The 17,950-nt window shown below is 51.2% G+C and overlaps 1 protein-coding gene across 2 annotated transcripts in view; it reads right to left on the bottom strand.

Annotated features, from left to right (window-relative positions):
- The window catches only part of CAMK2A (calcium/calmodulin dependent protein kinase II alpha), a 58,733-nt gene that overhangs the window by 27,488 nt on the left and 13,295 nt on the right, over nt 1-17,950 (bottom strand). For both annotated transcript variants that reach the window (XM_054694264.1, XM_037508946.2), the window contains exons 2-6: nt 16,148-16,242; nt 9,266-9,325; nt 2,604-2,658; nt 1,701-1,766; nt 1,519-1,591 (exon numbers count right to left, since the gene is read on the bottom strand). In XM_054694264.1, the coding sequence (XP_054550239.1) occupies nt 1,519-1,591; nt 1,701-1,766; nt 2,604-2,658; nt 9,266-9,325; nt 16,148-16,242 (349 nt within the window). The remainder of the gene's footprint in view (nt 1-1,518; nt 1,592-1,700; nt 1,767-2,603; nt 2,659-9,265; nt 9,326-16,147; nt 16,243-17,950) is intronic.

Here is a 17,950-nt window from a genome sequence, read left to right as displayed (position 1 = left end):
CTCCCTGGGCTCAGGTGAGGAGCCACAGACGGTTGGTGACATCAGCAGTGGGCAGGCTCTGTTCAGACACTGAACCCCAAAAAGGGACCTGGGCCAGCTGGAGCAGGCCTAGCTGTGGAAATTACGCCCCCGGTAGGGACGGGAACAGCCTGCGGAAGAATTCAGGGGCACAGCAAAGCTGCCTGTGTGTTTCTAGGGCTGTTCTCAGCTGAGGCTTGATCTGTGTGGTCCTGAAAGGTAGAACTGGGGGGCCTCTCTGGTCTCAGCACTATGAAGCTATCAGCAGCTACTACAGCTCAATGTCCCACCAGGGAGGTGACCCACATGGCGCAGCAGACCTCTCATGTCTCGACCGCTGCTCCCCTCAGCAGTGTATTTCAGTCAATCCACCTTTTCTGCTCCCCACTCTGTCTCTGGTGAATCCTCTCTTGTATGCATAAACAAATAAATCTTTTAAAAAAAAAAGGTAGAACTGGGGTTCACAAAGGAAACCCCAACACAGGAAGACAAGAAGGAGACTTTTCCAAAGGTCAAGGGGCTAGACCATAAGGAGTGAGTTTGTAGTCACTAAAGGTGAAAAACAGATGTTCCATGGACACTTGGAGGCCACCTAGAAGGGGCAACTGCAGGAACAGGAGTTTGCTTAAGCGGCTGTTTGGCCCCAGACCACTGAAGGCACAGGATCAGGGGCCAGAGGCCACAGCTTCAGCCCCAGCACGGACACAGGCAAACCTGTGTATTCTCAGGCAAATGCCTTGGACTCTAGGTTTTCATCTTCTACTCTGCAAGATGAGGGCATGTTCAGAGCTACCACCTACTGATGGCCCGACAGAGGAGAACCGACAGGCGTGGGCGAATAGGCACGGTCTCGTCAGACCTTTGAGGGCACCAGCCTTGACTCCACACCCCCTGCAGCCGCAACCCCCTTCCTGGATTCCACTTCACCCTCCACCTTCCTCTGGGCCCTTCTCCTGAAAAGGGTCCCAGTCTGGAGTTTGAGCTGCAGGCAGGACACCAACAAACATGGGCTTCTGGAAGTCTGAGGGCGGGGCCCATTGTCATTTTGTAATAGCCTATTTTTTAACTTCAAGCCCTTGATTCCACACCTGCCTAGTCCTGTGCATCTCCCTCTTCAGGTGGAAATGAGAAGACTCTGAGAACTAGAGGCATTTTCTTCTCCCTGGCCTGCCAGAGACTGGGAATAAGCACTGACGGGCCCATGTGCTAGCTCCTTGGACAGCCCCAGCCCCACTGCGAGGCCAGTCCCCGAGGTTGTGTGCAGCAGGACAGTGAATCCGGACACTGCCATGGCCAGTCTGGCAGCGTAACCTCATAGCACTTGGCTGGCACAAAGTGCATGGGCCTTGGCATCGGGACACCTGGGTCCATCCCCAACAGCAGGAGACATTTCTTGCCCAGTCCAACTCAAGGAAGCGAAAGGGACCCTGATCCTGTCACAGCCCCAGCAGGGGTTCAACGGGACAGGTTCCCGGTGAGTCACCTTCAGCCATCGCTCACCTTCAGGTCCCGGTGAACCACCCCCATCTGGTGGCAGTGCAGTACAGCCTCCAGGATCTGCTGGATGCAGTGACTGGGGAGAGAAAGGAAGAGTTGCAGGATGAGGTTGGCCTCCCCTGGGGAGCCAGCGGGTGAGAGGCCCCTATTCCGGGGCTCCACAGCCAGGCAGCACCTGCTCTCACCTGGCATCTGCCTCACTGTAATATTCCCGGGCCACGATGTCCTCAAAGAGCTCCCCGCCGGTGACCCTGAGGAGACAGGCACAGAGTCACCACACCCCCCACCCCCAGGCCCAGGTGCCTCCTCTGCTGGAGGAGTCCCCAGGAAGCGAAGGATGAGGCCCAGGGACCTCAGAAACTCAGCCCCAAAGATGCCACACCCTCCTGCAGCTGCAACCCCCTTCCTGGATTACACCCCACCCTCTACCTCCCTCTGGGCCCTTCTCCAAAAGGTCCCAGTCTGGAGTTTGAGCTGCAGGCGTGAAACCAATGAACATCACCATGGTTCATGATGCTCCTGGCAGCCTGAGGGCAGGGCTTATTGTCATTTTGTAATAGACTTTATTTTTTAACCTCAAAGCAAATTCAACAGCAGGTACAGAGATTTCCCATCTAGTCCCTTTCGCCCCGCCCTCCCCGCCCACACCTCACCTCCCCCATCAATGACATCTCAGGGGCTATTTTTTACAGACGAGGCCAGCGTCGTTGCCAAGGCTGCCTGCCAATCCAGGGACCACTGAGGCCAATCATTTTGTTATTGCTTTTCATTCAGTCAACTGGTTTTACAAACTTTAAATTTATTCCAAAAGGAAATTTTACATCACCACTAGGAATGGAAAACCAGCGTCACTGGCCACAAATAGGAACAAAGCTAAATAGACGAAGATGGAAGTTAAATGTGTTTGCGGGTGTTTCGGGAAAAAACCCTCAGTTGGCAGGACTAACTCACTTGGGAAACTATTTCATGAGAGGGAATAGGCCCTCCCAGGGAGCATTTGGGCCCCTTCAGGCCCAGAGACCAAGCAAATTCACTCCTGCACAAACCCCCTGGCCCCCACTGCACACCCCAGAGGGGGCCAAACTCACAGGTCGAAGATCAGGTAGTGGTGCCCCTCCTCAGAGATGCTGTCATGGAGCCGGACTGTGAGGGGGTGAGGCAACAGTTACATGACGCACACTGCTCCCACCTCCACCCTCCTCACCCCTGTAGCAGCCCATAGGCCCAATTCCCACAGAATCGCTGGGCATGAGCTAGGCACCAGTGCTTTGACAGCACTAGGGCTCACAGACCTCAGGCATCACCTGAAGAGGCCTGGCTCCAGGAGAACACACCCTGTTCTGGACAGTTGGGCCCCTTTCCTCTCCAACTGTCCACCCCCTTGCTGGGCAAGTCGGCATCTTGGAAAGAGCCTTGGCTGAAGTCTTTGCCCCTTGCTTCGGGCAAGAGGCCCCCCCTTGCTAGGGTCACTTTCCTTGGCTGGACTAAATATGAGGCTCCTGGGCTTGCATGCTGCTGGGAGAGGTCCCTGAGGCCCACAGTTGGTGTTTACTCAGCGCTGGCCCTGAGCCGAGACCCCTGCTCAGCCTCTAGCTCTGAGGAGAGGACAGAGGCGGCAGTGGACCCTGAGTCCTGGCATGCTGAGAAGCTGTCATCTCTTCATCCCTCATTTACCAAAAACACAGGCAAAGCTCCCAGGAGCTCCCAGGCCCTTTCCCAAAATTAAAGAAAGGGCCTGAGGCCTGGGGCCAACTCTGAGGCCCAAACCCTGGAAGCCACGGGCAAGTTCTCCCAGCACAGGGTCACATCCTTCCAGCCACAACCTAAAAATGTCCCCAGAGCCGGTGTGGGCTGGGAGAATTGTGCTGCATCGCACAATGGAAAATGACACAGCTGTTCAGATAATGCGGCAGCTACAGATCCGCGGGTTAGGAATCATCTCGAAATTATGTTTGGCAAAAAAAAAAAAAAAAAAAAAAACCACACAAAGTGCAAAACAGTGTTCTAGTGCTGTTTTTAAAGGCCATGTTTAAACTTGTATATGGCAAAGTCTGTCTGGAAGGATACAGAGATGTCGCTTGGGGTGCCCTTGGGAAGGGGGAGTAGAGGTTGTGGAGGAGACTTCCTTCCCTTTTCATTGTAAGCCCTAGTGTCATCTGAATGATGGTCATGGGGAGGTATTTTTGACTCAATATTGAGCTCCCCAAATTGCTTGATGCTCTCACTTCTGCACATGAAGTTTGGAGAAGCAGGCATCAAATACCCCAAAGTGGGTGCCTCTGGGGAGAGGAGATGGGAATCAGAGACAGAGGAAGAAGAGGACACAGATTACATTCATTTTTTTAATTCTCCAGGAATGGTCTATATAAATGAGAAAATGCTACATTAAATCTTAAAGCAAAACTAGTTTCCTAAGAGTACATATAGTATAATCAATCCTACTTTCATTTTTGTCAAATTTTTATAAAAAGGTTGTCATCTTTTTATAAAAAAATTTCACATCGGGGCCTCCCTGGTGGTGCAGGGGTTAAGTCTCAGCACTATCAAGGCCATCCCTAAGCCACTGCAACATGAGTTCAATTCCCTGCCAGGGAGCTGACCCACATGGCGTGGCAGACCTCTCCTGTCTTACCTGCTGCTCCCCTCAGCGGTGTATTTTAGTAGATCTGCCTGTTCTGTTCCCCACTCTGTAACCCTTTTACCCCCACACCTCTGGCCTACACCCAGGTCTTGTACACATAAGTAGATAAAATGAATCTTAAAAAAAATTTCAAACACACTGTCAAGTGAACACCCATGTACCCATTTCCTTCTAACAGTCTTGTTTTTAACTCTTGCTTCACAGCATTTCTAATCTTTCCTCCATCCATTAGTCTGTTTTAATTTTTAATGCATTTCAAAGCAAATGCCAGTTTAATTTTAAACATCTCAGGGGTGTCCTGTATTTTCTGTGTGCAGAATCTGCCCACCCTATATTGCTGCCTTGCCCAGACCCCCTTAGCAAGTTCCTGCAGCCACCCGCAGCTGTGGCTGCTTACAGTGGCTCATAGTGGCCCCTTCTCTGGGGAACTGTCACTGGTGGATCTGCCTTGCCCACAAGGTGACTTGAAGCCGTCAGCCATGCCTGCGTAACATAGGAGGTCAGGGTTGTTGTGAGGGGCAAGTTTCTTTGCCTTAAGGAAGGACAACCCTGAGGCAGGATTTATGCAGTAAAGGCCTCCCCACTGCACCTCCCATTCTGGGATTAGGTCAAAGTTAGACTTGATGTGCAGACACACACAAACACATACACACATACAACCCTGGCTCTTGCTCCTTCTCCACATTGCATCACCCTGTCCCTACTGTCTCTGCTGAGAGCACACCCTCAGTAATCATGAGCAGCACTGAATCCCTACCTCAGGCTCTGCTTCTAGAAATTCTGAGCAAAGACATCATATGTGCAGAAGCTGATATCATACTATGTTAGCTCCAGACACTGTTGCAAGAGATACCTTTAAAATTACTTGCCTTGGGCCCCCCTGGTAGCTCAAGGGGATAAGCGTCAGCACTATGAAGCAATCCGTAGCTACTGCAGCACGAATTTGATCCCCGGCCAGAGAGCTTCCCACATGACCCAGCAGACCTCTCCTGTCTCACCCGCTGCTCCCCTCAGCAATGTATTTCAGTCAGTCTGCCTGTTCTGTTCCCCCCTCTGTTTCTGGTGAATCCCCTCACCCCTTGCACCTCTGTCCTGCACCCCAGCTCTTGTATGCATAAATAAATAAATCTTTAAAAAATTATTTGTCTTCTCCTTTATTTATAATAATCTTGCATTATTAGTGCTCTAAGAACTTTCCTCTCCCTACCTTTCTCCAAGTAGACTCCTGGGGAGAGGATTCCTTTCCATCTGCCCTCTCCAGGCAGGCATGTGAGATTTTCACTTCCCTTTCTCAGGTGTGAGAAGCTCTAAGAAGCCAGGCTATAGTCAGAATCATCTCAGGAAGGGCATTTAGAAGTAGGTCAACAGCATTTTGGGAGGAGTTCCAAAAACATTGAGGTCCAGATTCACCCTCTGACCAGGAGACTCTGCTGCTTTAAAGAGGGACTCAGGTGGGCCTCTCTGGTGGCGCAGGCAATTGAGCACAGCGCTATGAAGCTGTCCGCAGCCTCCTCGGCAGTGCCAGTTTGATCCCCACCAGGCGCAGAGCAACCCACATGGCGCGACAGACCTTTCCCGTCTCACCGCTGCTCCCCTCAGCAGTGTATTGCAGTCAGTCTGCCTGTTCTGCTCCCCACTCTGTCTCTGGTGAATCCTCTCACCGTCCTGCACATCTGGCCTGTACCCGGGTTCTTGTATAAATAAATAAATAAATATTTAAAAAAATAAAAAATAAATAAAGAGGGACTCAAGGTATAGGGAAATGGACAGAATTGGCGTGGGAGTTCTTCAAGTCCAACTCTAGCTCAGATGTTGCTGTGAGCTGCTTACAAGAGGCTGTCCCATTGAGCAGCCTGGCGAGGAGACAGGGGCTGGATTTCAGGACCCGCCTGGAGTCAGTGTCCACCCCCAAAAGATGACTGATCATGAACCAGGAGACAGGACTTCTTTCTGTGCTCTCTACACACTAAGCCGCCCCTCCCTTCAGTGGAGCTGCCCTGAGGAAAAGCTCAGCCTGGAGGCCTGGAGGAAAGGAGGCTTACCAGGCCATGGGCTGTGTGCTGGCCCTGCCTCCTGGTGGAAAGACTGGAGCATCTGTGCCGGTGAGTTACACGGCCACTCTTTGCCTTTTTAATATATTGTCATATAATAAACTAATCTGTAACCTGGTTTTCATTTATGTAACTGGATTCAGTAACTTCTGACAATCCTGTCATATTTCCAACAGTTATTGTTTTTTTCTTGTAAGTTGAAAATTGGTGTTTGTTCCCCTATTCATGTACCCCCGAGACAGCACACGTCTGATGTCCACTTGGAGCAACAGAGACTGACTGAGAACACGGGCTCTGGAGCCCATGCATTATGTGCCTCCTGCCTCCACCGCTTCCCCACTGTGTAACACCAGGTGAATTATGTAACCTCTCTGAGCCTTTGCTGGCAGCAGCCATGCTGGTCCCACTAGATTGCTGTGGGATTCATGTCATTGCTATTCATTAGGCACTTGATGCAGTGCCTGACACCAGGAAGAACTTAACAAATGAAGATATTGTCATCTTTATCATTCACCAATCTCCCTTTTCATGCCTGTCCCAAATCATCCACTAAAGGCTCAGGTTATTATGTGGCCTTGGGGGCCTGCCCCATCAGCAGGTGACAGTGGTGCAGCAGGAGAGTGCTGTCCTCTCCCAGGCAGGATCTAGGAAGGAAGCACTTAGTAAGCACCATTGACCCCACCTGTGCTGAGCCTGGAACGCCCCCCCCCCAACTTAGTCCCCTGGGGTGAGGCGGGCAGTCACAGGTAGGCAGCAAACCACCACCTTGGCTGCATTGGCAGGTGGTGGCCTGAAGAGGTCTCAGTTTAGATCCTCCAGGCACAGACTCACCTCTGCTCATATGCTGTACTTCTCTCTGTGCTGCTGCACTTCTTTGGGCTAATTACAGCCTACGTTGAAGTGAGATGCTTGGGGGATCATGAGGTGCCCCCCCCAAAGGGCCCTTCCAGAGCTGGCACAGCTCCAGCTTCTTCTGAGGGTTTCCCTGATCTGGCTGTGAACTCTGCCCCACCCCCATCCTAATTTTGTACATACACATTGAACACACGGCATGTGGTGGGGCTTCAGTTGCCCCTAACATGAGGTGAATAAATGAAGGAGAAAATGACGCAGTGATGATGGAGATGATGGAGATGATGAAGATGATGATGAACATAATGGAGATGATGATGAAGATGATGAAGATGTTTGAGATTTTATCGTGTGTCAGGTTAGTGCTGTGTGTTTTACTTGCTATATCTCTTTTAGCCCTCCCAACAGTTCATGGGAGCATGATAATTCCCATTTCAGAGAGGTAATCATACTTAAACATCTAGTAAACGGCAGAGCAGGGATTTGAACCCAGAAGATCCTGACTGTAAAGTCCATTTTCTTAACCACGCTATTATATACAGTGCTAAAAACTAATGACCCAAAATCTAGATGGTTCAGAGGAATGTTAATCATCATTTCGAGCAAGAGGATAAATCTTCAGGTAAGATGTTCTGCAGGAAGGTGTAGATTTGGAGTAAAGGGAAAGTTTAATGGCAATAAAGTATTTCTTTTAAGACTGCCACTTTATTTAATCATCACAATCATATGAGGTAGGTATCATTTCCAATTCCCCAATGAGAACATTGCTTTTCAGAGTGGCTAAGCAACATGCCCAGGCTCACACAGCAATAAACAGCAAACCCAGGGTTTGAGCTGTGGCCTATGAGCCCCAGAGCCCATTTTAGCTGGGAATGAGAGGGAGAAGGAGGTGGAAAGGGGAGGAGGCAGAGTTGACCTGAGACAGCTTCAACTGTGCAGCGTGTGCGCACGCGCACACATGCACACACACGCCACACACGCGCACACACAGCCGTGTCTCCTTCCTCCCAGTCAACATCCTCTATAAGACCCATGGGATTTTATAGTCACAAATCACTCACAACCCCCTCTATATGCCATTGTGAAGTTGGAGGCCCAGAAGAGGAAGGAACTGCCCAAGGCCACACAGCGGAGGTCCGACCAGGGTCCCTCAGCCCCACTGCCTGACTACCCTTCTCTGATTCTGGTCCTGGAGCCTCCACTGCTGTTTGTACTGCTCTGCTTCTCTTCCCAGGCACAGGGAAGGGGAGGTGATTTCTGGGTATAAATAGCAGATGAAGAAGCTTCTCTCCAGCAAAAGAGTTAACCCTCCGGGCTCTGGGCACAAAAAGATGCAGCCTTCCCAGGGGAGAAGGCGGGATGACTGTCAGACTTGGAATATTCCTTAGGGAGCACCTAGACCTTGCTCCCTAAGTGTGGTCCGTGAGCCAGCAGCCTGGGTGTGGCCTCAGAACAAGTTAGAAAGGCAAGCAAACTCTCAGCCCCACCCAGAACCACTGAGTTGGCCTCTATGACAAGATGTGCAGGGGATCCAGACAGCCCTCTCCTTGTGAAGATGGGGGAGTGCGGCTCAAGTGCAACTGCCCAAAGTCACACAGCCATTCTCTGACAGAACACTAGAACCTCACTCCCCCCATGACATCAGACTCTGATGGCAGGGACACGGCCCCCAGTTGTGCGGGGGCACGGAGAGGGTCAGGCCCAGAATGCTATTTCAGGGCCTGTCCCAGCCTGCTCTGGCCCCAGCCTTCAAAGGCTGTTTGTGTCTCCTTTGCCCCTGGGGCAGGGCCACCTCAGAGCTTGCTTTGGACGAGCAGGTGGGCCACAGGTCCAGGCAGGTGGGCGGGGCCACAGTGCCAGGCTGACTCAGCATGGGGGTGGGCTTGGGGAGTGGGCTGCGCCAGTCAAGGCCAAGCTTGTCCTATTTTCATCTCTCTCAGAGCTTCGGGACTTTTCCTGAAACAGCTTTTCTGAAGGAGGCTGTTGGCAGCGTGGGCAGGGAGGAAGGGCCCCTTCTTCACCTTCCCCCCAACCAAGCTGGTCTCTGAAGAATGTGGAAACCATTAAAGACACCCCCTTTCCCACTTCTATTGCTGCCATCACCAGAGAAGAGAGCAGCTCCCCCCACCCCCCGCAAACACCCACCATGTTGAGGAGGGGCAGTCTAGCTCCACCCTGCACTCCCAATCATCGCCCCCAGGCTCACCAATATTGGGGTGCTTCAGCAGGCGGCAGATGCGGGCTTCACGTTCCAGCTTCTGGTGATCTGAAACACAGACACCCAGGTGAGTCCCAGATGACAGAGGAACTCCCCCCACCCCATCACTACCCTCCAACCCCCCCAATCTATGCCTCTGCACAGCCTTTCAGGACCACCTCTCGGCAGCTCTTGGGCTCTGGAAAATCTCAACTTGCAGCAGGGGCCTCTGGGTTCCTCGGGAAAGCAGAGGGGAACAGGGAAGTAGGAGAGGCCTAGATTGTGATGACTCAGAAGTTTCTTGCTTTCTCTGAGCATTGATTTTCAGGATTCTCAAATGAGGGGCATCTCTGAGCCCCTTCATGTATAAGGACCATGCTCCAAGCAGCCGGGGTCAGACTCCGGCCACCCGGGTCAGAGTCCGGCCACCCCTTCTCCAGCCCTGACCTTACACTACACTGCAGGCAGACTGAATGCCCATCTCACTTCTCCTGGCATCCCCCGCTCAACCCTTTGCTTAGGGCATATGCCAGTATCTTGGCCGAAATACTCCCTCTCAACTTCACAGCCACTGGTTATCGGGCCCCACCCATCACTCACTCCCACCCATCTTGAGCTGCTGCCCTTCCAGGCTGCTTGGAGAGGCCTCGGGCCTACTCCATCTCCTGGAGATCTCTGTCCTCCAGGATAATGAGGTCTTGATCTCTGCTGCATTGCTGGCACTCTCCAAATGCCTGGCACAGACTAAGTTCTCAAGAAATAACAGCATGAAAGAATGACAATTGGATGAACAAACATTTCTTTGGGAGGTATTCTCTGCAGGAGAAGAGAACGGCATTAATTCACAGAAGCCACCTCCTTGGGGTGGGACACAGCCTCAAAAGGGTAGAACTAACACTTGGCAGCCTCAGGGCTTACCAGGAGTTCTCACACCTCCTTTCCAAAACTTTTTTCCAGTGTCTGGGTCTCCCACTTGGGAGAGAGGTCTCCTTCAGGATCTACTACCTGTCTCGAGCTGCCAGGAACACAGTCACCCCTGACAACATTCGGTCCTCCCAGCAACTCTAGGCTGTAGGTTGCTGCCCCCATTTAATAGATGGGCAAGTTGAGACCTCAAAGGAGGCAGAGTTAGAGTTGACATTGCATGTTCCAATTCCCTTTTTGGTGCTTTTCTCACAATTGGGTAGCTAATGCTTTAATTTTGAAAACCAAATAGTTCAGGGCCTCCCCTGGTGGTGCAGGCGGTTGAGAGCAGCATTGTGAAGCTGTCAGCAGCCTCTGCAGCGCGGGTTCGATCCTGGCCAGCCAGCGAGGGTCCCACGTGGTGCGGCAGACCTCTCCTGCCTTGCCTGCTGCTCCCCTCAGCAGTGCATTTCATCAGTCTGCCTGTTCTGTTCCACACTCTGGTGAATCCTCTCACCCTCCCGCGCATCTGGCCTATACCCCGGTTCTTGCATAAATAAATAAATCTTACCAAAAAAATTTAAAAAAAAACCAATAGTTCAAAAAGAACCATTAACAAATGTCAAAAGTCAACCATGTGCCAGGCACTGAGCAGGGAACTTTCTAAGAATTTCAAATCCTTACAGCAACCCTTTGAAGGAGGTGCTATCACTATTCTGGTTTTATAGGGAAAGAGAGGTTAAGAGAGGGGTTCAGAGAGGTTAAGAACCTTGCCCCAAGTCACCCCTGTGGGGAGCAGCGCAGCCACACTTTGCACCCAGACAGTCAGACTCCAGGGGTGGATTGTGAAGCCTGGACTACACTGCTCCCCACGGCCTGACATCACCTCCACCTGCCACAACTCCTGAACAGGAAGACCAGGACATACAGACAGGCAGTCACATGGACACTCAAGGACCCAGCCAGAACTAGGACCCTGGTCTCCAAATGGCCCTTCCAGAGCAGGCAGGACCAGGGAGGGTGATGACGATGGAGAAAGATTCAGCACCCATCCCAGGCAGCCTGCTCCCCTCCTCCAACCCCCTCCCTTGGAGCAATTGCTGGTCATCCTCCAAGGGCTGCAGAAGCCAATATCAGTGCTGACATGTGGCTTTTCCATCAGCAAAGCAATTAAGTCCAATCCTGTTTCTATAGAGTGTAAGCCCCACTGTCCAACTGAAGAGGGGCTGCAGACTAAGGGAGGGGCAGCAAGTCCAGGGCGGGGGGTCAATCCCCTGGCTTCCCCTCTCTGCCTGTCTTCTTCTACATTCTTCAGGGTGTGGAGGCAAACTCCTGGGTGGAGGAGGAGGAGGAGGATCCCCTTCAAATGGGCTGATGGAGACTGGATCCTCCCCTGGATTTGCACCCTGTCTCCTCCCCAGCAGAACCAGAGAGCAGGCTGATGAAATCTGGGACTATCAGAGGGGACCGGGACCCTCTGGCCCAGACTTCCAGGGGCGGAGGCCCAAATCCAGAATTCTGATGTCTTCTCCATTTACAGCAATCCAGGACAGAGTCACACTGAGAGGACTGAGAGAAGAAAATGTGGGTCTTACAACTTCAAACTTGGACCTGACTCCAGGTTTCACTGCTGGAAATGCCAGGACTTATTATTTTTATACATCTTACAATCACTTTATGCACAGTACAAGATGATTGTGCTGCTGCTAAAAGCATGAATTTGTTGCATGCAAACATACACAATATACAATAATTTTTGTTAAGTCTGAAAAGCTTCATTTTGTAATATGCAGGAAACCTCAAGAAATGGAGGAACATCTGGGGTCGTGCTCTGCTGTGAAGAGGGGGAAACGAAGACCCCCGTGATAAAGGAGCACTTCCTTTATCAGAATCAGAGTTTACAAGAACTCAGAGCCCTGAGGACCCATTCCTGGGCACTCCCCAATAGGTTCTGGCAGCCACAGAAATCTTTCTTTAAAAAATGCAAATTAGATTCTGTTATTTCTGGCTTTAGATGCTCCCACAGCTTCCCAGTGTATACTCAGTCCTCAGGTTCCATAGGGGATTGTTTCAGGACCACCCACGAATACCAAAACCCACAGGTACTCCAGTTCCTTATATAAAATGGGGCAATATTTTCATATAACTGACCTACAACCTCACTTATAGTCTAAACCATCTCTATATTACGACACTTAATACAATATAAATGTTAAATAAATAGTTGTTACACTACATGGTTTAGGGAATAATGGCAATTTTAAAAATCTGTCCATGTTCAGTCAAGCCCAAATGCTGGCAGGGCAGCTATGCAGCACTGTGAATTTTCAATCTGCAGTTGGTTGCACACACAGAAGCAGAGCCATGGATATGGAAGGCCAACTGTATGTGTAATTCCATCCAAACACCTCACCACAGTCAACAAGACCCTGTTATATCCTGACACTCAGCCACATTGGACTCCTTTCTGGCCTCAGGCACACAAGCCCCCTCCCACCTCAGGACCTTTGCATCTGCCATGCCTGTGGCCTGAACATTTCTCCTCCTGGGTTTTCCAGTAGCTGCTGCCTTCTCAGGGAGGTTCAACAAAAAGTCACCACCTCAGAAAGCTTCCCCACCTGACTTTTCTGAGTGTCACTCCTGCTCTATCCCTTCCCCATCACCCTCTTGCTTTCTGAATCTACTCAGTTTATTGGTACTTAAAGTTCTTTTCAGTCTCCTAAACCTTAGACAACAGCTGCAGTGGTGCAAGACCCTGTCTGTCAGTGGCTGCCATGTTCCCAGGCTTGGCAGAGTCACAAAGCAGCTTGTCAAAGGTCCTTTTGCTAAGAAGCAGCAGAGCTAGGATTTCAATCCATGTTCATAATTACCACATTATAACACCTCCAATTCTAATAATTAAATGAGAAATCAATCCATCCAGCCTCCTACCTGGGCCGTGGAAGGGTTGCCCCCAATGTGCATGATGACACCTTTAAGCCTTGTTCTGCCCTCCCTGGGAGCAGGGACACCTCCACCCTCCAGGGCGCTGGGGGTAAGGAGGTCATCCTTGCCCAGAGTTCAGCAGGCAGAGGTGGGTGGAAACTCAGGGGTAAATCTCCTGGAAGCAAACAGTGCTGGGAGTGGGGGGGTAGCGCAGAATGAGGCAAAGTGGAGAAGGGCAGTATGGTGAGCATTGGGGTGGCCTGTGGGGCTCTGCCAGCGGAGGGAAGTGACTGCAACAAGCTGGGGAGAGTGGGTTCTGATTGGAGGCCCAGGAGCCAGGGGACAGGAAATGGCCTCGCCTTCCATAGGGCTCAACAGGGGTTCCCGGGGCTAGGGTGCTGGAGAAAGGACCCAGAGTGACTGGCAGAGATTGAGAGAAAGATGGGGAAGAAGGGGGAAATGAAGTTGACCTGGGACCTTTTCACCAAAGAGAGACCTTTGGTCTCTCATATGGACTTGACACTCAAGGGCAGACTAACTAAGGTCACACCGTCCTTTCCACCTGGTGTCCCCTGAATGCTCTCCAGGGAGCCTTGGAAGTGACCCTCAGCCCTTGAGGTGAGCAGGACAGTCTGCGAGGATGCTTCCTCCATGCCAGTCACTTTGGGCTGCACCCCGCCAATACCCCACGGTGTCCCTGAGTCCTCTCTGTGTGTGTGCCCGAGTCCTGCCTAGGAACTTGGTAGCTGTGTTTTTGAAAGACAACCAAGGAGATTTGGCTGGGATTGGGAGCGGCACAATTTTTACTTCTCAATTCATCTTTCTGGTTTCTTTGAATTGTTTATGTTATGAAGTTTTTATTTTAAAGACAAGTTTAAAAATACAAATTAAAAAATCTCTCCTGCATTTGGGAACCACTCACTAAAGAGGCCAGGTGCGTGGGGCAGGGGAAATGTGGCTCCTGGGAGGGACAGACAGACGCCCCAGGGCTCCTGCCTTGAACTGCTGAAGTCACCCTCGAGTGCCAGGGAAAAGCTTAGAGTGTGTTGCCCAATGTCCATCATCAAACCTCTCCCCTCCCCGGGGCACCCAGGGTGACAAACAAAGAAACCTACTAAAGAAGTGCTGCTCCTCCCTTCCCACTGGGGAGAAAATTTTCGGGAAGTTTCCCCTGAGAGGCTCCCATCCCCACCTTCTAAGCGCACCTGAGCCTGAGCCACCTGCCTCCCAGGAGGCCAAAAGCTCCACAGGTCTCCAGAGAGGGGCTAGGAGGGTCACTCCTTGACTCTATGCTGTCCCAGGAGTGCTGAGTCACCTCCCAGAAAAAAAGGCAATGTCCCTTCTGTGGTGAACTGCTCCATGAACCCCTCCTCAGGTCCTTCAACCTGGGACAACCTCAACCCATCATCCCAAGTTGTGGCTCTAGTCCTGTCCCCACTGAATCTCAGAGATTGGGACCTCACCCCTAGTCCCTGAAGACACAAAGCTCAGAGAGGGCTCCACACGACCACTGGTCCCAGCAGAGTGGCATCTGGAGGAGAGATCCCTCATCCTCCTCCTTCCACACCTGCCCCGGTATCCGTGGCTGCCTGGCCCTGGCTCTGGGCCTTCCACATCAGCTTTTGTTCAGACTGTGTGCCACTCAGAAGCCCTGCTCTCTCCCCTTCTGCCGAGCCTCTACTCCTAGCATGATGCTAGGCTGCATATGGGGGAGTTGGGTAACTAGGAGAAAATGCTAGGCTCCTGGCAACAGAGCCAGAGATGAAAGGCAGCAACATACGTCCAACATGGATCCTGCTGGGAGGCCTGTGGGGCACTGCGTGAACACCGTGTAGCAGTTGTATGAACACCACACCTGCTGGGCCCCAGCCCAGCCTCATCTGAGGCCTGTGCCAAGCAGACACCTGGACAAGAAAGCCCCCACACTGCATCTCCCACCACGCAAGCCAAGGGCTGCATCGCCTACACCTGCTTCACCGCACCCAACAGAAGCACCCCACCAGGTGATCCCCAAGGCAGCAGCGTTCAGAGTGGGGAATAGATGTTTGATGATGGCCCATCCTTGCAGGCTGCCTCAGGTCACCCCCAAGATCACCCTAACCACATGTGAAGGGCAAGAAGCAAGTCTCCTGCAAAGACTTCCTAAGTTTTAATGTCTCTACCAATCACCTGTGTATCTTGTGAAAACACAGATTCTGATTCCTTAAGCCTAGAGTATGGCTCAAGAATTTGCATTTCTAATAATCTGGTGAGCTCTTCTGAGCTCTCTATAGGTCTCGGAACACTTCCAAGACTTGAGAATCCTTTCCAGAACCCAGGTCACAGTCCCAACTAACCACAACCCCTGGGGCAGGAGCCCAGGCACCAAGGGATTTTGAAGCTCTCCACGGAACTCGGTATGGGGACTGGTTTGGGAACCACTGTCTTGGGGAGACATTAGGGGCCAAAGAGTCGCCTGTGACGATGCCATGTGCCAGGAGTCTCCAGGACACAGCTGGCTCCTTGGAGGTTCCGGGCGCTGTCCTAGGTGCTGGGTCACAAATGAGATCTTTCTGCACCCTCTTGAAGCTTACACTTATCAGATGTCAAATAAGGAACCGAACCAGAAAATGGGTTAAGCCCAACTGAGGAAAAGTCACAAAGGAAGCAAACAGTTATGAGAGATGCAAAGTGAGGATGACCTCCTTAGACTTGGGGTGTGGCATTGGCCGGGGAATTGGAGGTGGAGAAAGAGCCAAGCTTGTGAAGATCCAGGCGAGGGCATTCAGAGGCAAAGGGTCATGGCAAAAGAGCAGGGACAGGAAGGGCCACTGGCAATTTTTAGGTTCCAGTTGTGTGGGGAGAAGAGTGACTGCCCATGGGAGTGGCTGTGGCCTCCAGGCTGGATTCATAAAGGAAGGAAAATGGTGGGGTCTGTTTCCACACTACCTGCAGAAGAAGAACCCCCACCTTTCCAGCAGCATCACCCAGGGAGAAAAGCAGGTCCTGGTTCTAACCCAAAGGGTGGTGGGAGGTAAAGGGAAGAAGCCCCCAGGGTACACCAGGCCTGGATCCCCTGCATACCTCTGGCTGAGAGCTTCTTGGTGTTGATGATCTTGGCAGCGTACTCCTGGCCGGCCAGCACCTTCACACACCTGCGTACCACTGAGAAGGCTCCCCTGGGAGGACAGAGAAGGCATGAGGGTGAGAGAGACCCCAAGGTCTGTATGGCCAGGAGAATTCGGAGCCCATGCAGCTGCTGTGTCAGGGAGGGTCCTCTCCATCTGGGCTGCTGGAGTTCATGGGGGTGAAGCATGGAGGTGAACTTCATGCACTGGGCTTCATGAGAGATGGACTTCCAGCATTGTCATAATTAGTAATAATTTAGGTTCACCAGTTACAAAACAATAAAATCATGTTGTGCTAAAATCCCAGAACCCTGAAAGTTTTCAGTTCTTTCTTATTTGGCTAGGTGACACATGGACACATTTCAAAGTTCAAAAGATATAAAAATGTAGGTAGAGAAGACTCCCTCCCACCTCTGTACCCCTGACTCTCTGTCTCTGAGGCCCCCTCTTCAGACACAGTGCTACCAGATCCTAGAGCATCTCCCCTCAAACATGCTCCCACAAAGCCCCACACCTGCATCTCCCTACCCAAAGAATCCCCCCACCAGGTGGTCCCCACTCCTATCCTCCCTTTACAGTCAATATTCTGGAGATCTCCTTCCATGCTACAACATAAGGATCTCCTCATTAGATAATATTTGCATGTCACATATACAAAAATTATTTGCATAATTTACCTAAAAAGTTAGTTTAGTTTCAATCTGTAACTAGTGCTAGCAGGGCTGCGATGATTAACTTACACATGTGCATTAGAATTATGTCTCCCAGGTGTGTAAGTGTCTGTGGATAAGCTTCTAGAACTGGTGTCATTTGGTCAAAGAGTAGGCATTGCTTGGCAATTCTGTTAGACAACAGGAGATTATTCATTTTAGAGGTGGCACCACCTTCCACTTCCACGTGTGAGAGTGGACAACATTCTTCCACTCTTATTTTTTTTAAATGATTTATTTATTTATTTATACAAGCAATGGGTACAGTCAGCAGCATGGGAGGGTGAGAGAATTCACCAGAGCCAGAGCAGGGAACAGAACAGGCAGACTGACGAAGCATACTGCTGAGGGGAGCAGCGGGCGCGGCAGGAGAGGTCTGCCCACCATGTGGGACCCTCGCCGGCGGCCGGGTATCGAACGGGCGCTGCGGAGGCTGTGGGCAGCTTCGCAGCCCAGCACTCAACCACTGCGCCACCAGGAGAGGCCCCCATTCTTCCACTCTTATCAACACAATGTGTTATTAAACTTTCTTATCTTTGCTAGGGGACAGGTGGAACGTGGAGAGGCTGGGTGCAGATTTGATTTACAATTCTCGTTTTAAGAGAGAGGCCGAGCATTTTTTCACACGTTTTAAGAAGCTCCTGGGATTTTAAACTCACAATATGAGTGGTTGGAAAAGAACTTGGAGCAAGGGTGGTGAGCTTCACTGCTTGCAGGAGATACTGACAGGTGCCACATGGAAGGTGGTCCATTTCCAGATTGTGCAATTTTTTAAGAAAAGCCAGAAATCTGGATATTTACATGAAATTTTCCAATTTTTAAATACTGGCAACTTATTAAAAAAATTTAAATACAGTGTCAAGTCAAACAAAACTAGTTGGAGGCTGGATCTGGCTTGTCCACACCATGTTGTGCCCCTGACGCAAAGGCTGTGTGGGCCAAGGGCTTCAAATCACAGAGGATACCCCCAGGGAGCCAGCACACCACTGCCCCAACCACAGGCTGAGGCAAGAAGGGAAGCAAGCCTCCTGGGCAGGCTTCCCCAAGCT

This window comes from Talpa occidentalis, unplaced genomic scaffold, assembly GCF_014898055.3.
Source record: "Talpa occidentalis isolate TD23 unplaced genomic scaffold, MPIMG_talOcc4v2.1 talOcc4.13, whole genome shotgun sequence".
Classification (NCBI taxonomy): domain Eukaryota; kingdom Metazoa; phylum Chordata; class Mammalia; order Eulipotyphla; family Talpidae; genus Talpa; species Talpa occidentalis.
The sequence above is the reverse complement of the archived record's forward strand: the minus strand, read 5'-3'. Positions and strand labels throughout refer to the sequence as shown.